At 34.3% G+C, this 15,566-nt stretch overlaps 1 protein-coding gene across 4 annotated transcripts in view; it reads left to right on the forward strand.

The window, feature by feature from the left end:
- The window catches only part of UGGT1 (UDP-glucose glycoprotein glucosyltransferase 1), a 149,347-nt gene that overhangs the window by 55,931 nt on the left and 77,850 nt on the right, over positions 1-15,566 (forward strand). For all 4 annotated transcript variants that reach the window (XM_037523151.2, XM_037523155.1, XM_037523153.2 and 1 more), the window contains exons 3-8: positions 1,483-1,565; positions 3,762-3,892; positions 9,312-9,424; positions 11,356-11,530; positions 13,478-13,574; positions 14,447-14,525. In XM_037523151.2, coding sequence (XP_037379048.1) covers positions 1,483-1,565; positions 3,762-3,892; positions 9,312-9,424; positions 11,356-11,530; positions 13,478-13,574; positions 14,447-14,525 — 678 coding nt within the window. The remainder of the gene's footprint in view (positions 1-1,482; positions 1,566-3,761; positions 3,893-9,311; positions 9,425-11,355; positions 11,531-13,477; positions 13,575-14,446; positions 14,526-15,566) is intronic.

Here is a 15,566-nt window from a genome sequence, read left to right on the forward strand (position 1 = left end):
ATATTTATTTGCTTAAGGTCTTTACAGGAGGGTCTTAGCTTCAGTGAATCCTTGTTCTTACCACTGCAGTTGATGAGTATATTATTCTTCTTCCTTTCTGCTAGCTCGTCTTCTGAATGCATCTTTATGAATTTAGTCTTAATGTGTTTAGCATGATCTTAGTCTAGCCTTAATACCTGTTTTCTTAGATTCTAAGCTATTGTAAGGCTGTGGTGTCTCTCAGTTACTGCAGAAAGCCTAGAAGAATGCTGCACTCGAGGCAATAAAAAGTCTTAACACTAATGATAATGGGTAATTTCAGAAATCTATTTTTAGAGACCTGTGCATTACCAGGAAGTGTTTCTTATTTTTTCCATATTTCTGTGTCTAGTTGTGGAGTAGAGTGAGAGTTGTACATCCCAGTGTTAACAAGTAATGGGAGTCTTCCTTTGGCTAGGTAAGCTGAGATCCAGATCCGTAGTTTGCTTTAAGACAGAGAAATATCACCACTGCTTTAATATTGTGATTCAGAGCAGAAGATAATGATACAAGAGTCATTCAATTAGTACGTGCATTTTCTGTAGGGATCTTATCCTAGCTAATGAAGGCAAATTTAGAATGGCTATTATTTTAGGTGAGTAGTAAAAAAAGACATGATTTTATTAGATCATCGCTAACTTTCAATTAAAATTTGGTGATCTTGAAAATGTGCTTTTATAGGGCCTCCCTGGTGGCACAGGCAGTTGAGCGCAATGCTGTGAAGCTGTCCGTAGCCTCTGTGGTGCCGGTTCGATCCCTGCTGGCTGCAGAGATGCCCACATGGCGCTGCAGACCTCTCCTGTCTTGCCTGCTGCTCCCCTCAGCAGTGTATTTCGGTTGGTCTGCCTGTTCTGTTCCCCACTCTGTCTTTGCTGAATCCTCTCACCCTACCGCACATCTTACCTGTACCCCGGTTCTTATATAAATAAGTAAATCTTTAAAAGAAAATGTGCATTTATAGATGTTAAAAGATTACAACTGTTAGTCTCCTAGAAAATTTTCTAGGGTTCATGTTTTTTCTCGGGAGAACTTTAGGCAAAATATAATTTTTGTTCTTTCTAAGGTATTTAAGAAAATAAATGAGCAGGACGAGTACTAGATTACCAGTTCCCAGTTCTGCTTCCACAGCGGCTAGCATTGTCACAGATGGGGTTCATAAGTGGTCTTTATATTGGGACTTTACTGTTAGAGCATTTTTTTAATTTAGGTTTCGTAAGGATATGTATTAAGCTATTAAGTGAATATATGCTACTAAACTAATTAGTAGTAAGCTAGTAAGACGTACTTATATTAAAAGATATATATATTATACATTTTTGTGTATAGTATATATATTATAAATTAAAAGTCAAACTTTGGACATTTGGAAACCTAAAAACATTTTTACTCTCTTTAGCGATATAGCTTATATTAGAAAATTTTATTAAGTTGTTTCATTTCTGATATTTCCCCCTTTTCTCTCAGTGAGTTTTTAGCAGAAGACAGTCAAGAGAAATTTTGGAATTTTGTAGAAGCCAGTCAAAATATTGGATCATCATATCATCACGGTAAAATTGAAGCAAATGCTTCTTTGACTTTGGTGTCGGGGAAAATATGAGAAAAACATTGTTTTTTTCACAGTATGTATGGCATGGAAGTTAATGGAAAACATTTTTATCTTTAATGACTAGAATTGTGATCGTTTCCAGCTGCACCAACACAAACTAATAATTATTTTTGAAGCAATATGTTACTTTGGCTATAACCACTACCTTGATTCCTCTCCCCCTCTTTTTTCTTTTGTCTTCTTTTATTAAATTGTCATGTGAATATTATGTGGAAGTCAAATTCATTTACAATCATTTAATATTAATTTAATAGCCATGTGATTTAATTCACTCTTTTTTTGTTAACTAATTGCACAATTGATCTATTATCTGTTAAGTTTGCTATCATTAAGTAAGTGCCATCCAAAATGTTTTCCATTATTATGCCTGCCATCCACTCACACCTTGAGTGTCAGGGTGTCAAATTAATGACAGTGTAAACTCTTATCACTTGCTTACAGTTTATGAAATTTAGTCTCATGACCAATTTCTCATTCAATATAAGCTATATAGAGTAAAAACATTAGTAGTTAAAGATGCTAATACATGAGTAACTAAAAGCTAGACTGTTAAACCAACAGGTAAAAGTCTTTGTTGCAGAGGAAATATGTGAAAATTTTAAAGTAGTATCTAACTGAATGGATTTTTAGCTTTGATTTTTAGTAACAATGCATATTTTAAAAGTTAAATCTGAATTTTTTTTTTTTGGCAATATAAATACGTAAAGGCTTGAACAAGCATCTGACAGTTTTACCTATGTAAGTTAGAGTTGACTAGAACTGTTTCAGCTTCAAAAATTCATTTTACTTTTAGTATGTAATTTTGTGAAGCAAGTTGGTGAAAGTGGGTTTATAGTGTAATTTGAACTCTGACATTTAAAATGAGATTTCTTCACTATAAGTGGTTAAAGTTACAGGAGTATGAATTCTTGGAAGTGATCATAAAAATATGTTAAATATTTTCTTTGACGTATTATTCATAGTGCCACTACCCAAAGATACTCACCATTAACATTTTGATACTCACTGGCAACATTTTGAGGTATTTCTTTCTGGTGTTTTTTCTATTTACAATATGCTAATGAAGTAGTGAGCCTTTTATATTTTTCTTTTTTTTTTTTTAATTAATAAATTTTATTTTTATATTCCCCATACAATTGCAATCCCCCCATTCTGACCCCAATCCCTCCCCTCCCTATATTTTTCTTTTTAAAATAGTAACATGTTTCTTAAATTGTTTTTTGCAATAGATAATAGGTGATTTAATAGTCAAAGCTATAGAAGTGACTATAAAATCTTGTTCCCGTCCTATCCCTATTCCTTCTTTTTCTCCCCCACATTTTATAACCATTTAGATCAATTTGTTTAGTCTTCAGTGTTTTTTTAACAACAAATACTTACACATTCTTATTTCTCATTCTTACAGTAAAAAAGATACCTTACTATATACATGTGTACCTTGTGGTTTTCATTTAACAATGTATTCTGGGAGTTTTTCATGCTGGTGTCCCGTGAACTTCCCCAGATAACCCTCCCCCACCCCCCAAACAATTTGCTCCAATTGTTTGCTTAAATTCTTCTCCCCAAACTATAGTTATCAACATCCTTTAATATCTTGTACTGCTGTATCACACTGTTCAGTTTTGTGTGTTATTTGAGTAAATAATGTGCTAGGCACTGGCATATGAAGATAAATCATGGCTTCTGCCTGTGGGGGCAGACTATTTGGGATGGGTTAGCTAGTGAATTTAGTAAAGGCTGTGATAAACAAAAGAGGTGAGCGAAGAAGTACGGGAACCAAGAAGAGATGCGCTTAGTCCAGTGAGACATGAGGTAGGGACTGGGGGTGACTTCCCTGAGTAGGTGCTCTCACTAAGGAATTCTTCCTGAGAAAATAGGTAGGGTTATCCATCCAGGTAAGTGGAAATATAGCAGTCCAGAGGGGGTGAATAGACTGGACAAAGGGAAGAAGAGAGAACAGTCCAATTGTACAGTGTACTGGAAAGACTTCTAAGCTAAGCATTTGGTAGTAGTTCAGGACACCGTAGTGGTAAAATTTCGCCATCATATCTTTGTAATATATAACTCTACACTTTATGAATTATCTTATTTGGATACCTTTAGTGATATATGATTGGTTAATATTCTTTCTTGGCAGGTACTGATTATTCCTATTATCATGAAATATTGGATGCTGCATTTCAATTTCTGACACCTCTACAGCAGAATTTGTTGAAATTTTCTCTGTCTCTTCGATCCTACTCGGCTACAATTCAAGCCTTCCAGCAGGTGAATTCATTGTTTACAGATAACTGTATTTTTTAGGGGTTGTAAAACATGATCGCATATATTACAGTTGTCTTGGCCTTTTGTTAGAGAGCTGTAATTCTCCTCCCTGGTGTTTTCTAAGATCTATAATTTAAGGATAATAAGTAAATCTGATGTTAAATCTTCAAGTCACAGATTATTATTATTTTTCAAAGATTTATTTATTTATACAAGCACTGGGTACAGTCAGAAGCATGGGAGGGTTAGAGGATTCATCAGAGTCAGAGCGGAGAGCAGAGCAGGCAGACTGACGAAGTACACTGCTGAGGGGAGCAGATAGCGGCAGGAGAGGTCTGCGCGCCATGTACCGGCGCTGCAAAGGCTGTGGGCAGCTTCGCAACCCAGTGCTCAAGCGCTGCGCCACTGGGGAGGCCCCAAGTCACAGATTGTTAAACATATAATTTGCATTGATTTTTGCTTCAGAAAAGAAACCACCCCAGAAAGGGACTGCCACATTTCATTTATACAACATAGTCTAGGAGGTTAAGCTCACTAAACAAGTTGACCCTAGTTCTGATCACAGCCTCTAGATTTAAGAGCCATTCACAGGAAATACAGGGGATGAGAAATGGGAAGTAGTATCATGGGGACAGAGTCAAGAAAATCCAGAATGCCAGAAACTTGGTAGTAAAGTGATTTGGCTTCTTCAACAAGTTACAAAGAGAAATAAAAACAGACTTAAAATATGTCAACTGAATACAAGGTGTGGATCTTGAGTTGAACAAACTCCTGTTGTTAAATAAAAAAAAGAAAAAGATGTATGTATACTGAATGTATAGTTTATATAGGAGAATTGTTAATTTTAAAACCACTTCTTGTTATACAATGGTTATGAAAACCACTCACAAGAAGTACACAGTATAATGAATTATTACAAGGTGAACATCCTTGTAACTTTCATCCAGTTCAAGTGATAGAATATTGCCAGGTATCCTGTCCCCATCACAGATGTCTTGTTCTCCAAAGGAACCACTTTTCCCATTTCTGTTAGAATCACTTGCTGTGTTTATTATTTTTTCCCCCAAGAGTGCATCTCACACAGTAAAAGTTTAGTCCTATCCAGTTCTCCCTTCATCCTTTTTCTGTTGAATAATAGACTTTGCCCTATAATTTTTTTTAAACAATATTTTGTTCTTCACTTACTTAGAATATAATTCACCTATTCATTTGTTCCCTAAAATTGGCAACTGGATCCTGAGGCTTTATCAGAATTGTGTTTCATCCCTTTGGCAAGTCTGTAGGTAGTGTTCCATTCTTCTTGAGGAGCTCCTCATGTCTGTTTTTTTCTTTTGATTTAGCTACCATTATTACTGTATGCTTATTAATCCATTAATTCTTTGGAGGTTGCAGAGTGGGAACTGTCATTCTGTCTTTTTATTTTCCACTTGTCACTGGAATATGGTATAAAAAGGGACATCTCATTTGGTGGTATTTGGCATACTGGTCACACAGGGAAGGTAGAATACATGCTTGATTCTTTCCTGGTTTACCAGGTGTCTGAATGAACATCCTTTTACTTTGAACATTTAATTTTTGTTTCAACTTTTTTTTATTGTGGTAAAATATACCTCAGAAAAATTTATCATGTTAACCATTTTTAAGTATACAGTTTTTAAGTGTGTTCTTATTCTACAACCACTACTAATGTCCTTTTGAGAACTTTCATCTTGCAGAACTGAAATTATACCCATCTGATAATAACTCTTCATTGCCCTTTATCCCCAAGTATCAATAAATTTATCCTTTCTAGATACCTCATATAGGTGGAATTATCTGATGATTTGTCTCTTTTGTATCTGACTTATTTCATATAACACAGTATTTTTGAGGATCAGTTCATGTTGTATCAGGATTTTGTGTTTTGGCTGTTTTGAATAATGCTGCCATGAAACTTTGGGTCACAAATATCTGGTTGAATTCAGTTCTTTTGGCCATGCACATAGGAATGTAATTCACAGATCATATGGTAATTCTGTGTTTAACATTTTGAGGAACTGCCAAAATGTTTTCCGCAATGACTGTACTATTTTACATCCGTACTAATAATGCACCAGGATTCCACTTTCTCTACATTATTTGCCATTATTTGTTATTTTCTGTTTCTTTTTCTTTCTTTTTTTTAACAATGGGCACCCTAATGGGTGGTAACTTGTGTCTCCTGGTATTGATTATCATTTGCCTGATGTGGAGCATCTTTTAATGTGCCATCTGCCTATGTTCTTTGGAGATACGTCTATTTAAGACCTTTACCTATTTTGAATAGGCTTTTATTTTTGTTGTGTTCAGGATATTAATAACTTGGCAGATAAATACTTTGTAAATGTTAAAAAAATGTAAAAAAAAAATTTTGTTTTTCCATGTTATGTATGCAGTAGCCTTAGTCATAATAGTCATATATGCTGCAACTACATTTACTGAAAGGTTAAAAATACTACTTTTGGCCTAGTGATTCCCATTCTCCCTGCTCCTATTTAAAAAATGATTATATTCTACTTTAACATTATACTGTTTCCTTTTCGGCCTCATTTAGTTTTTTTTCCTGTAAATAATTAGTGTCTTTAATACTCACCACCAGTGCTTTTGCCAAACATCTCTGCTCATTTGATCTACCTGACATCTGCTTACTCAAGAAGGGCTCATGGAAACATATTTTCTCAGTTTTTGCACATTTATACAATGGTTTGGATATAAAGTCTTTGTTTCATGTTTTCTTTCTGTCTTAAACATTATACCATTTTCTCTAAGCATAAAGTTCTGCAGAAAAGTGTGATGATAATCTAATTTTATTTCCCTTAAAAGTCTCTCTCTTTTTTTGTCTAGAGGCTCAGAAGATTTTTTTCTTTATAGTCATAATATAGCTTACTGATTTTGATAGTCATTATCTATGAGATAGCTAGTTCTGGGTCAATATTCTCAACTATACTATGTGATTCTTTACTACAGTGTTTCAAATCATTTTATATTTAAAGAACTCCTATCATTATCTGTTGAGTTTTCTTTGTCCAACTTTGTTGTTTGTCACTTTCTCTTGAATCTTTCTTTTCTTTATTTCCTTTTCTATTTGTCCAAAGTGGTTATTTATTCTCTTTGTTTTTGTGCTCTTTCTAATTTAGTCTTCATTTCTATGACGATTTTTCCGTTGTGTCCGACTATCCAGTATGGTAGCCATTAGTCATGTGCAGTTATTTAAATGTAAATCATTTAAAGTTAAATGAAAGAAAAGAAGTTAGCTCTCAGTGGCAATAACCACATTTTAAGACCTTAGTAGTTACCTGCAGCATGTGGCTTTTGTATTAGACAGTGCAGGTGTAACAGATTCTCTAGCTGCCCAGATGTCTCATTTGTAAGGAAAAGGGTGTTCTTTTGCTCCTTTTCTTACAATAGCTGCGTAGGGGATTCGACATTGAGATTTTCTTGCTCATTTTAATGTGACGTTAGTTTTCCTTATTTTTTAGAGGTTTGCATGACTCCCTCTTCTGTTGATTTTATATATTGTTAAAATAATATGGCTTATAAAAATGGTGACTTGCTTTTTGAGATTTCCTGACCTGTGCTTTTATTTGGACTATCTCTTTCATTTGTCTCTACAGCTTTGTTCTACTCAAAGTTTATTACTCTTTCTGAGATTCCTAGGAGTGGTCCTTGTCCTAGAAGGGAGTCCAAGTTTGTGAATTTTGAGAGTTGAGTGTCTAAACTGCTCTAATACCTTTAAACTTTACCATGACTTTCTGTGCTCACCAAATTTTCGGCTGAACAAAAGCTCTCTGGCCCACCATACTCTATAGTGGAAACTTGTGAGCTGTTTTGGGGTTTTCTTATATTCAGGATCATCAGAATCTCTGTTTCCCTCTGCTTTCTTCATCGTCTTTGATCATGCTCTTTGTGTTTTCCTTTCAGCTAGTTTTGTCATTAATGTGGGCCATTGGTTTTGTTTTTACTTACTTAGTTGCTCTGTTTTTATGGGGTAATGTGGGAAGATTGAAAAATTGCTGCCAGTTACCAGCTATACTGAATTTTATTAATTTTTTGAATGTAATAATGGCATTATGTTTTTTAAAAATCTCTTTTATTGTAACATACTGGAACATCACAAATGAGATGAAATGTTATTTGGCATTTGTATCAAAATGACCCAACAGAGTGGTAGAAAAGTGGGGGAAATAAAGTGGATGTTAGTTGATGAGTATTGAAGCTCGGTCTTGGGTACATAAGAGTTTATTATATTACTCATTTCTTTTTTGATAATTATTTTGTAATAGTTTGCAAAAAATGAAGAATGCAGTGAAGAAATTTAATGTCAATTTTTTATAGTAGTCTTACCATTTCTTTCTGATTTTTCTTAATTCTTTGAATTGCATTTATAGAGAAGGATGTTTTAATATATTACATAATATATTACATAAATAACACCAAGGCATGCACGAGTGCCTGTTATTATTTTCTTTCCTTTCCTATCTCATTATGCTCACTCTTCTTAATGTGCCTCTCATTAAAGTAGCTGACTGACTTCTGTCTTATGCCTTGAAGTAATACATTTCAATCTAAACATAAACTCATTCAGTCTTTCCCTTGGATATCTGTGGTGCTCTTTAGATCATTTATCTTTCTATCTGTAATCTTTTTACAGTTTTTTTTTTAGATTCTGTGTCATTCTTCCTATTTCTGTGAGGTGTGTCATGTTAATTTGATGTTATACTTACTTAATATTGGAATAGTTATTCTTTGGCACCTAAAACTGACATTTGTAAGTTCAGTTTTTTACTAAGTACGTTCTGTATTCCCTGACAATCTTGTGATATCTTTTGAGATAGAATTTTAAAGTTCTGTTTTGGGCATAATAATAACACCTGCTTCATGGGGTGATAGTGGGAAGAATGGAATGAGCTAACACTGACTTGGAAATCTCTTACTTGCCTGTCACATAAAGTGTGTTCACATATTTGCGTTTATTGAAGGATCTTTCATTGACTGATGTTTTGTTATAATTTAATTACTGGTCCTCCCCAGTGATGTAATGGTTGAGCGCTGGGCTGCGAAGCTGTCTGCAGCCTCTGCAGCGCTGGTTTGATCCCCAGCCGCTGGCTAGGGTCCCACATGGTGCGACAGACCTCTCCTGCCAAGTCCGCTGCTCCCCTCAGCAGTGTACTACGTCAGTCTGCCTGTTCTGCTCCCCGCTCTGGCTCTGGTGAATTCTCTCACCCTCTCGCGCTTCTGACTGTACCCAGTGCTTGTATAAATAAATAAATAAATAAATAAATAAATAAATAAATAAATAAATAAATCTTTAAAAAAATTTAATTACCTATTTAGAATATTCATGTCTTTATCTTGCCTTTGGTTAGATATGATTTTAAAAAATGATTTGTATCTTAAATTACAGATTGCCACTGATGAACCTCCACCAGAAGGATGTACTTCATTTTTTTCAGTCCATGGAAAGAAGACTTGTGATTTTGATACCCTTGAGACTCTCCTGCTGACAGCATCCGAAAGGTGAATTGTGTGTTTCTTTGTATACATGTCACATATTTTCTAGTTCTTCATTAAAGTCTATGGGTTTATGTAGTCTGTAAGTATGATGGTTTAGAGTAGGATGACTGACTAGGTTTGAATTTCATTTTCACCACTTAAAATAGTTTTGTGAATTTTGGCAAATTATTTTCTCATTTCAAAATGGAGGTGATAAAATTACTTGATGTTTTTATTATTTAGTAATGACTGTATCTGAGAAATCACGTAGGCTTTGTCATCAACTTAGTAAATAATACTCTTTGTACTAAAACCAGTGCCTGAAGTGATGATGATAATCTCTCAGGATGTTAGTTCCAGACAAAAGAGAGTGTTTAAGACATAATCACAAGGTTAATTTGAATATCAAAGTGGTAATTAGCAAACCTGCTTTTTTACTTAAAGGTAGGTTTCCTGTTGTGGACAGAGTCTGTACCCTTGTGCTGTCTGCCTTGAGTAGTCACCTATTCATAGCTCCTGTAGTGATGTTTTAAAAATGGTGGCAATAATCTCCCTAGTGCTGCTTTGTATTTCAGAAACACTAAGGGTTTTTTAGGGCAAAAGGATTCTTCTTTAGTGAGATGATCTGTGCAGTCCCTTTGCTCACACCTGAAAACTACAGTGCACGTCCAGGTGAGGCCTGGACATTGGGAGATAGTTGCCTGGTAAAATGGTGTTCCATTGAAGAGAACAAGATCGATTGATTAAAATAAAGTTCTTTTATTTTTTATAAGCATTTAAAAATTTTTTCATTTATTTTTATTTTTGTCTAGAAGAGCTGGGGTGTGGGCCAAATGTGCAGGGAGTGAGAGGATTCACCAGAGACAGAGTGGGGAGCAGATCAGGCAGATCTACTGAAATACACTGCTGAGGGGAGCAGCCTGTGAGACACGAGCGGTCTGCTGCGCCATGTGGGTTAGCTCCCTGGCTGGGGATCAAACTCAGGCTGTAGTGGTGATAGCAGTGAGACTTAACCCCAGGGAGGCCCTTAAAATAAAGTTCTTTGTTTAATTTGTTACAATAATAATGCAGAACTTTATAAAGATTAATGGTGTTTCTTCTCAGTGGTAACTGTTTTAAATGGCTTTGTACAGATCCTTTTAAACTTTTTTCCTGTGGTTATTTTTATACAGAGTACCTTGCATTTCATACATGTAGGTGTACCTCATTGTTATCACATGCATAATAACGTAAGAATATCCCGTTTTTAAAATTTTTTACTGATGGTTTTTAAAGATGTTCCAAAAGTTTTTTTTCTTCTTCTCTATTCTAGTAAGGATAGAATAAACATCTTTATTCATGTATTTTTACCTTCTGCTGAATGGCTTATTATAAGTGGAATTCTTAAGTCCTGAAGTCTTTGCATTAAATCTACTAGCATCGTGATGCCATTCTTAGAGAGTTTTAAAATTTATGAGAAAATGAAAATGTTAAATCCATTAGTAGGAAGATCACAGTAGTAGAAATGGCAGAGGTGAAGACAATATCATTGGCAAGTTATCTGCTTAACTAACCCTCTGTTTTTATGCATTTTTTGTAATATTTTCAGATGAAAGGATAATTATATCCTATTGATAATGGTAGAATAATTTACTAAAGTTCTAGCGGTGAGATTTGGATACATATCCCTTTTCTTTAATCTTCCCCCTGCCTCCTTATCCTCATTGGAATTGGTAACAATTATCAAAGTCTACATTTTATAGCCATTATTTATATGAATACTTTTGTTTTTTAATCATGAGCAAGTAAGACTCAACCCTGCCTTAATTCCTATTAACTGAAAATAAGACTGTGATACCCTGTAATAAGATGCTTATAATTCTTGTTTATCATCATAGCTACATTTTGTGCCAATTTTAATGTTTACAGATTTTTTTGTAAGTTTCACGTTTTAAGCTTTTAATATTTATTTTCAGACCCAAACCTTTATTGTTCAAAGGAGATCACAGATATCCCTCCGCTGATCCTGAAAGCCCAGTGGTGATTTTCTACTCTGAGATTGGCTATGAGGAATTTTATAATCTCCATCTCCAACTTATATCAAAAAGCAATGCAGGCAAAATCAATTACATACTCAGACACTATGTATCTGTAAGTATTGCTTATTTTATAACTAAAACTACATTTTTGGGGTACTTTATCAAGTTTGATATTTGCACATAGAAGCTACTCTGCTTATCTTTCTGAAGAAATATATATCAATTATACTTTAAAAAATGACTTAATAAAGTTTATTTTCTATTTCAAAATGAACCATGTAAATTATTTATTTATTTATTTATTTTTTTGTGGGACCCTCGCTGGTGGCTGGGGATCGAACTGGTGCTGCAGAGGCTGCGGGCAGCCTCGCAACCCAGCGCTCAACCGCTGTGCCACCAGGGGAGGCCCTGTAAATTATTTTTCATTTGGTCTAGATTTAATATGGTTGTCATACTATGGAACTAATTCTTGAATTCAGTTCCTTTCCAAACTTTCTTTTCTAGAATCTTGTCATTTGATGGGGAGGATTTCTACAGAGGTGAAATCAGATAGAATTGATTGAAAATTAAGTTTTTAAAATCTTATGTAACAATAGTATTTAAAATATTTATATGTAAAGATTGTTACCTTTCAAAGTTTCTGTGCATAATAAACTCAGTAAATACTGTGTGTTAAGTCTGTGCAAGTAGTGTAAAATTTTTATTTTATTTATTTTAAACACCCTTAACTCATGAGAGAGAGTGAAAATAAAAGTTACTCTGAAGGCCATAAAAAGAAATGGTATTTTAAGCCAGATGGGTGGGGTGGATGGGTGATGTCCTGTCATCGTTCTAAGACTAACAAGCCACACTTTAAGTGTTTAACAAACCTTTCCTTGTTTGTGGAGTTGGTTCTAAGAATTAGGTATGCCATGCATTTTTCCACTCTCAAATTTAAATAATTAGATATGAAGTCTTAGGAAGTGACTGACCCCGAGACAGTAAAAAGTAATTGCCAGCCTCATCTGATGTTTGCACATGTCCACCAATCCCAGAGAAACAGCGTGGTTGTGCTTAGGAAAGAGGGTTGCTCCTACAGTCAGATGGAGCTAGCAAAGAACCACCATAAAGAAAAACACAAATCAAAGTATTAATAATAAAATAAGAGTATTCTCTACAACTGTAAGGGTGTCTCATAGTCGGTCCAAAGGTCTGTGTCTGGAAGTATTTTTGTTAAATTATTAGATCAGCAGTGATAGATTTTTTGAAAAGTTATCTCTAAGAAAGATTTATTGAAAATAAATGTCAGAAAGCTAGGTCTGCAAGTGACCATCCTCTTGAGGAGGCAAATTATAAAAATAAACCATACCTGCCTGAAGACATGCAAATTAAATAAAAAATGTATATATACACCAGTTTCCCCTTATATTTGGTTTCACTTTTGCAGTTCCAGGTGCCCAGAGTCAACCGTAGTCTGAAAATATTATGTACAATAAAGTATTTTGAGAGAGAGCATATAGACATATAACTTAACTACAGTACATTTTTATAATTGGTCTATTTTATTATTAATTACTGTCGATAATTTCTTACTGGGCCTAATTTATACATTTTATCATAGATATGTATAGGAAAAAACCCAAGAAATATATTGTTTTCAGTTTTTGGCATCTGCTGTGGCCCTTGAAAGCTACTCCGTGCTGAGCAGGGGGTGCTGCTGTGCACACACTGATCCCAGTAAATCACTTCTGGGCTTGACGTCTTAGCATTTTTCAACCATGCTGTCAGGTTCTTTGACATTTCCCCTCCTTTTTCCATGTCTTTACATGGTTTGGTTACCTTTTCCCTTTACCTGCCCCTTCATCTGATTTTGCTTCAACCTTGCAATTCCCGTTACCATGCTTGTGGCAGGATACAAAAATCTGAATGAGTATAGGATTTCCATGGAAGTTTAAGTGCATTTTGGGTGTATAATCCTCGGTGGTGACTAGGTGACACTAACTGTCACAGCCTGTACACTGTGACATGTGAAGACGTGCAGATTTCGGTGGTAATGGTGGAATACTTGCTCTAATTGCAGAATCCCAGGAAGGAGCCCGTTTATCTCTCTGGTTATGGTGTGGAATTGGCCATTAAGAGCACTGAGTACAAGGCCAAGGATGATACTCAGGTGAAAGGTGAATTTGTAAATTAAGACCAATGTGTTTTCTTTAAAATACGTGTTAAAGGGGAATTTGTTTCCCTAATGAAAAAGAATTTAGGAGTAAGATGACACTGTTTGATTCCTGGTTCTGGTACATCTGAGTTGGAGGGCCTTAAGCAAATACTGTAGATCATAATTTTCTCCTTTGTAAAGTGCAGAAAGTGACATATAACTTCTCAAAGTATTTGTGGGGAGAAAAGATGTATAAATAATGTAGCACAGTTTTTGCATCAAAAAAGTTTAGTAAGTAGTAGCTGTTGTTACTGCTGTAACGTAGTTCACAAATAGCCATTAATATGTTCTCCAGTGTGAAATCTTAAACTCTCCTAACCATTAGCAATTAATTTTAGGTTTTCATTTTCTGTACTGGAGCTGTTTACAGTGGATATTTTCTGTTGTCATTTTGAATTCCTTATTTTAATCACAAATTTTATGTGTGGTCTTTTAAGTTTCCCTTTTTAGGTCATTTTAAATAAAAATGATCAGTTTGGGAAAATGGAAGAAAACCTAGTTCCACATCATTCTGTTTTCAATAATTTTATTTACTAGCAAGTTGTCTTATTTGCATATTCTGCAGAATTTTGAACCATTGTTCATAATTTAAAATTAATTATTTTGAAATTTTTAGCATATGAAAGAAATAACCCACATTTTTCAGTCATGAACAAAGGAAATGGTAAAACATTTATTTTGTATATTTACAGAACTACTACAAAAGAATTTCAACATTTTAAATAGCATTATACTTTCAGGTGTTTCTAATCGTTTTACATTCAAATTTTTTGAGTTTAATAACTTTTGTTTTTAATCTGAGTGATTAGGTTTGAACTTGCTGTGCTTTTATAGGAACTGAAGTAAACACCACAGTGATTGGTGAAAATGATCCTATTGATGAAGTTCAAGGATTCCTTTTTGGAAAATTAAGGTATAGATATTTTTTTAGCAAATACCCTTATTCTCTAAATTTCTGAGTTTCCTTTCACTGTAAGTATTCGCTTATTACTATTTGGGTTAAAACTCTGCTAACAGCATTTTATATTTGTAACCTGACATGAAGAGATTGCCATTTAATTTATAATATAGTTTATGACTTTGAGTTGTCCTGAATTGCATTATTCTTAAATGATACTATGATTGCCTGCCTATCACTTAGATTGATTTCCTTTTCTGGGCCTTACCTTTGATGGCATAAAGTTATGTACCATTTTTGATTAGTGTAGTAGGAGAAATTGAATTGTTTCACCCAATTTTTTTTTGTGAAAAAAATCAAATGTATTTTGAGTTAGAGGTCATGGCTGTTTGTGCAAAACATAGTTTGAAAAAACACAGACGAGGTATAGTAGAATGTGAAATAGATTTTCTGCAACTTCAATGGAAATACGTTTTATCAGAATTTGCTTTGTGTGAAAGGATGGAAGATTTTTTTCAGAAGAAAATTCCATAAACATTTTTTGAATGCGTCATAGAATTTTATAGCTAAAAGTCCTCTCAGATCATTTTTCAAATATACTTATTTCCATTATGACTTGGTAAATGTCCAGAACCTTGAATTGTGCTTGTTTTATCTGAAAATGTTAGGACAGCTAGAGTGTGCCTTTTAGAAAAGGAATCTCATAGAATAGTATACGAAGGCTTAGTCTCATATATCACATCTTTATATTTGGCTGAGTCAAATAACTTGATCATGCTATCACTTGAGTTTGTAATGAGCTAGTGTTGACATGTTGAGATCATCCTAAGTGTGTATAATTCTTTGTGTTTGACCTCGGTTTTTGGTGTCATTAGTATCTAATCAGGTTTCATTGTTACTGGACCTGGATTTCCAGAGTCCCTTTTCATATTCATAATTTTTTTATTTATTTATTTTTTTGATAGCATTATGATCCCTTTTTATGGTACAAGGTAGTATGTTGGAAGTTGTCGACAGTTTCTTTTTAGGACAGTCAGAGTAGTTTTTCAGTTATCC

This window comes from Talpa occidentalis, unplaced genomic scaffold, assembly GCF_014898055.3.
Source record: "Talpa occidentalis isolate TD23 unplaced genomic scaffold, MPIMG_talOcc4v2.1 talOcc4.3, whole genome shotgun sequence".
Lineage (NCBI taxonomy): Eukaryota > Metazoa > Chordata > Mammalia > Eulipotyphla > Talpidae > Talpa > Talpa occidentalis.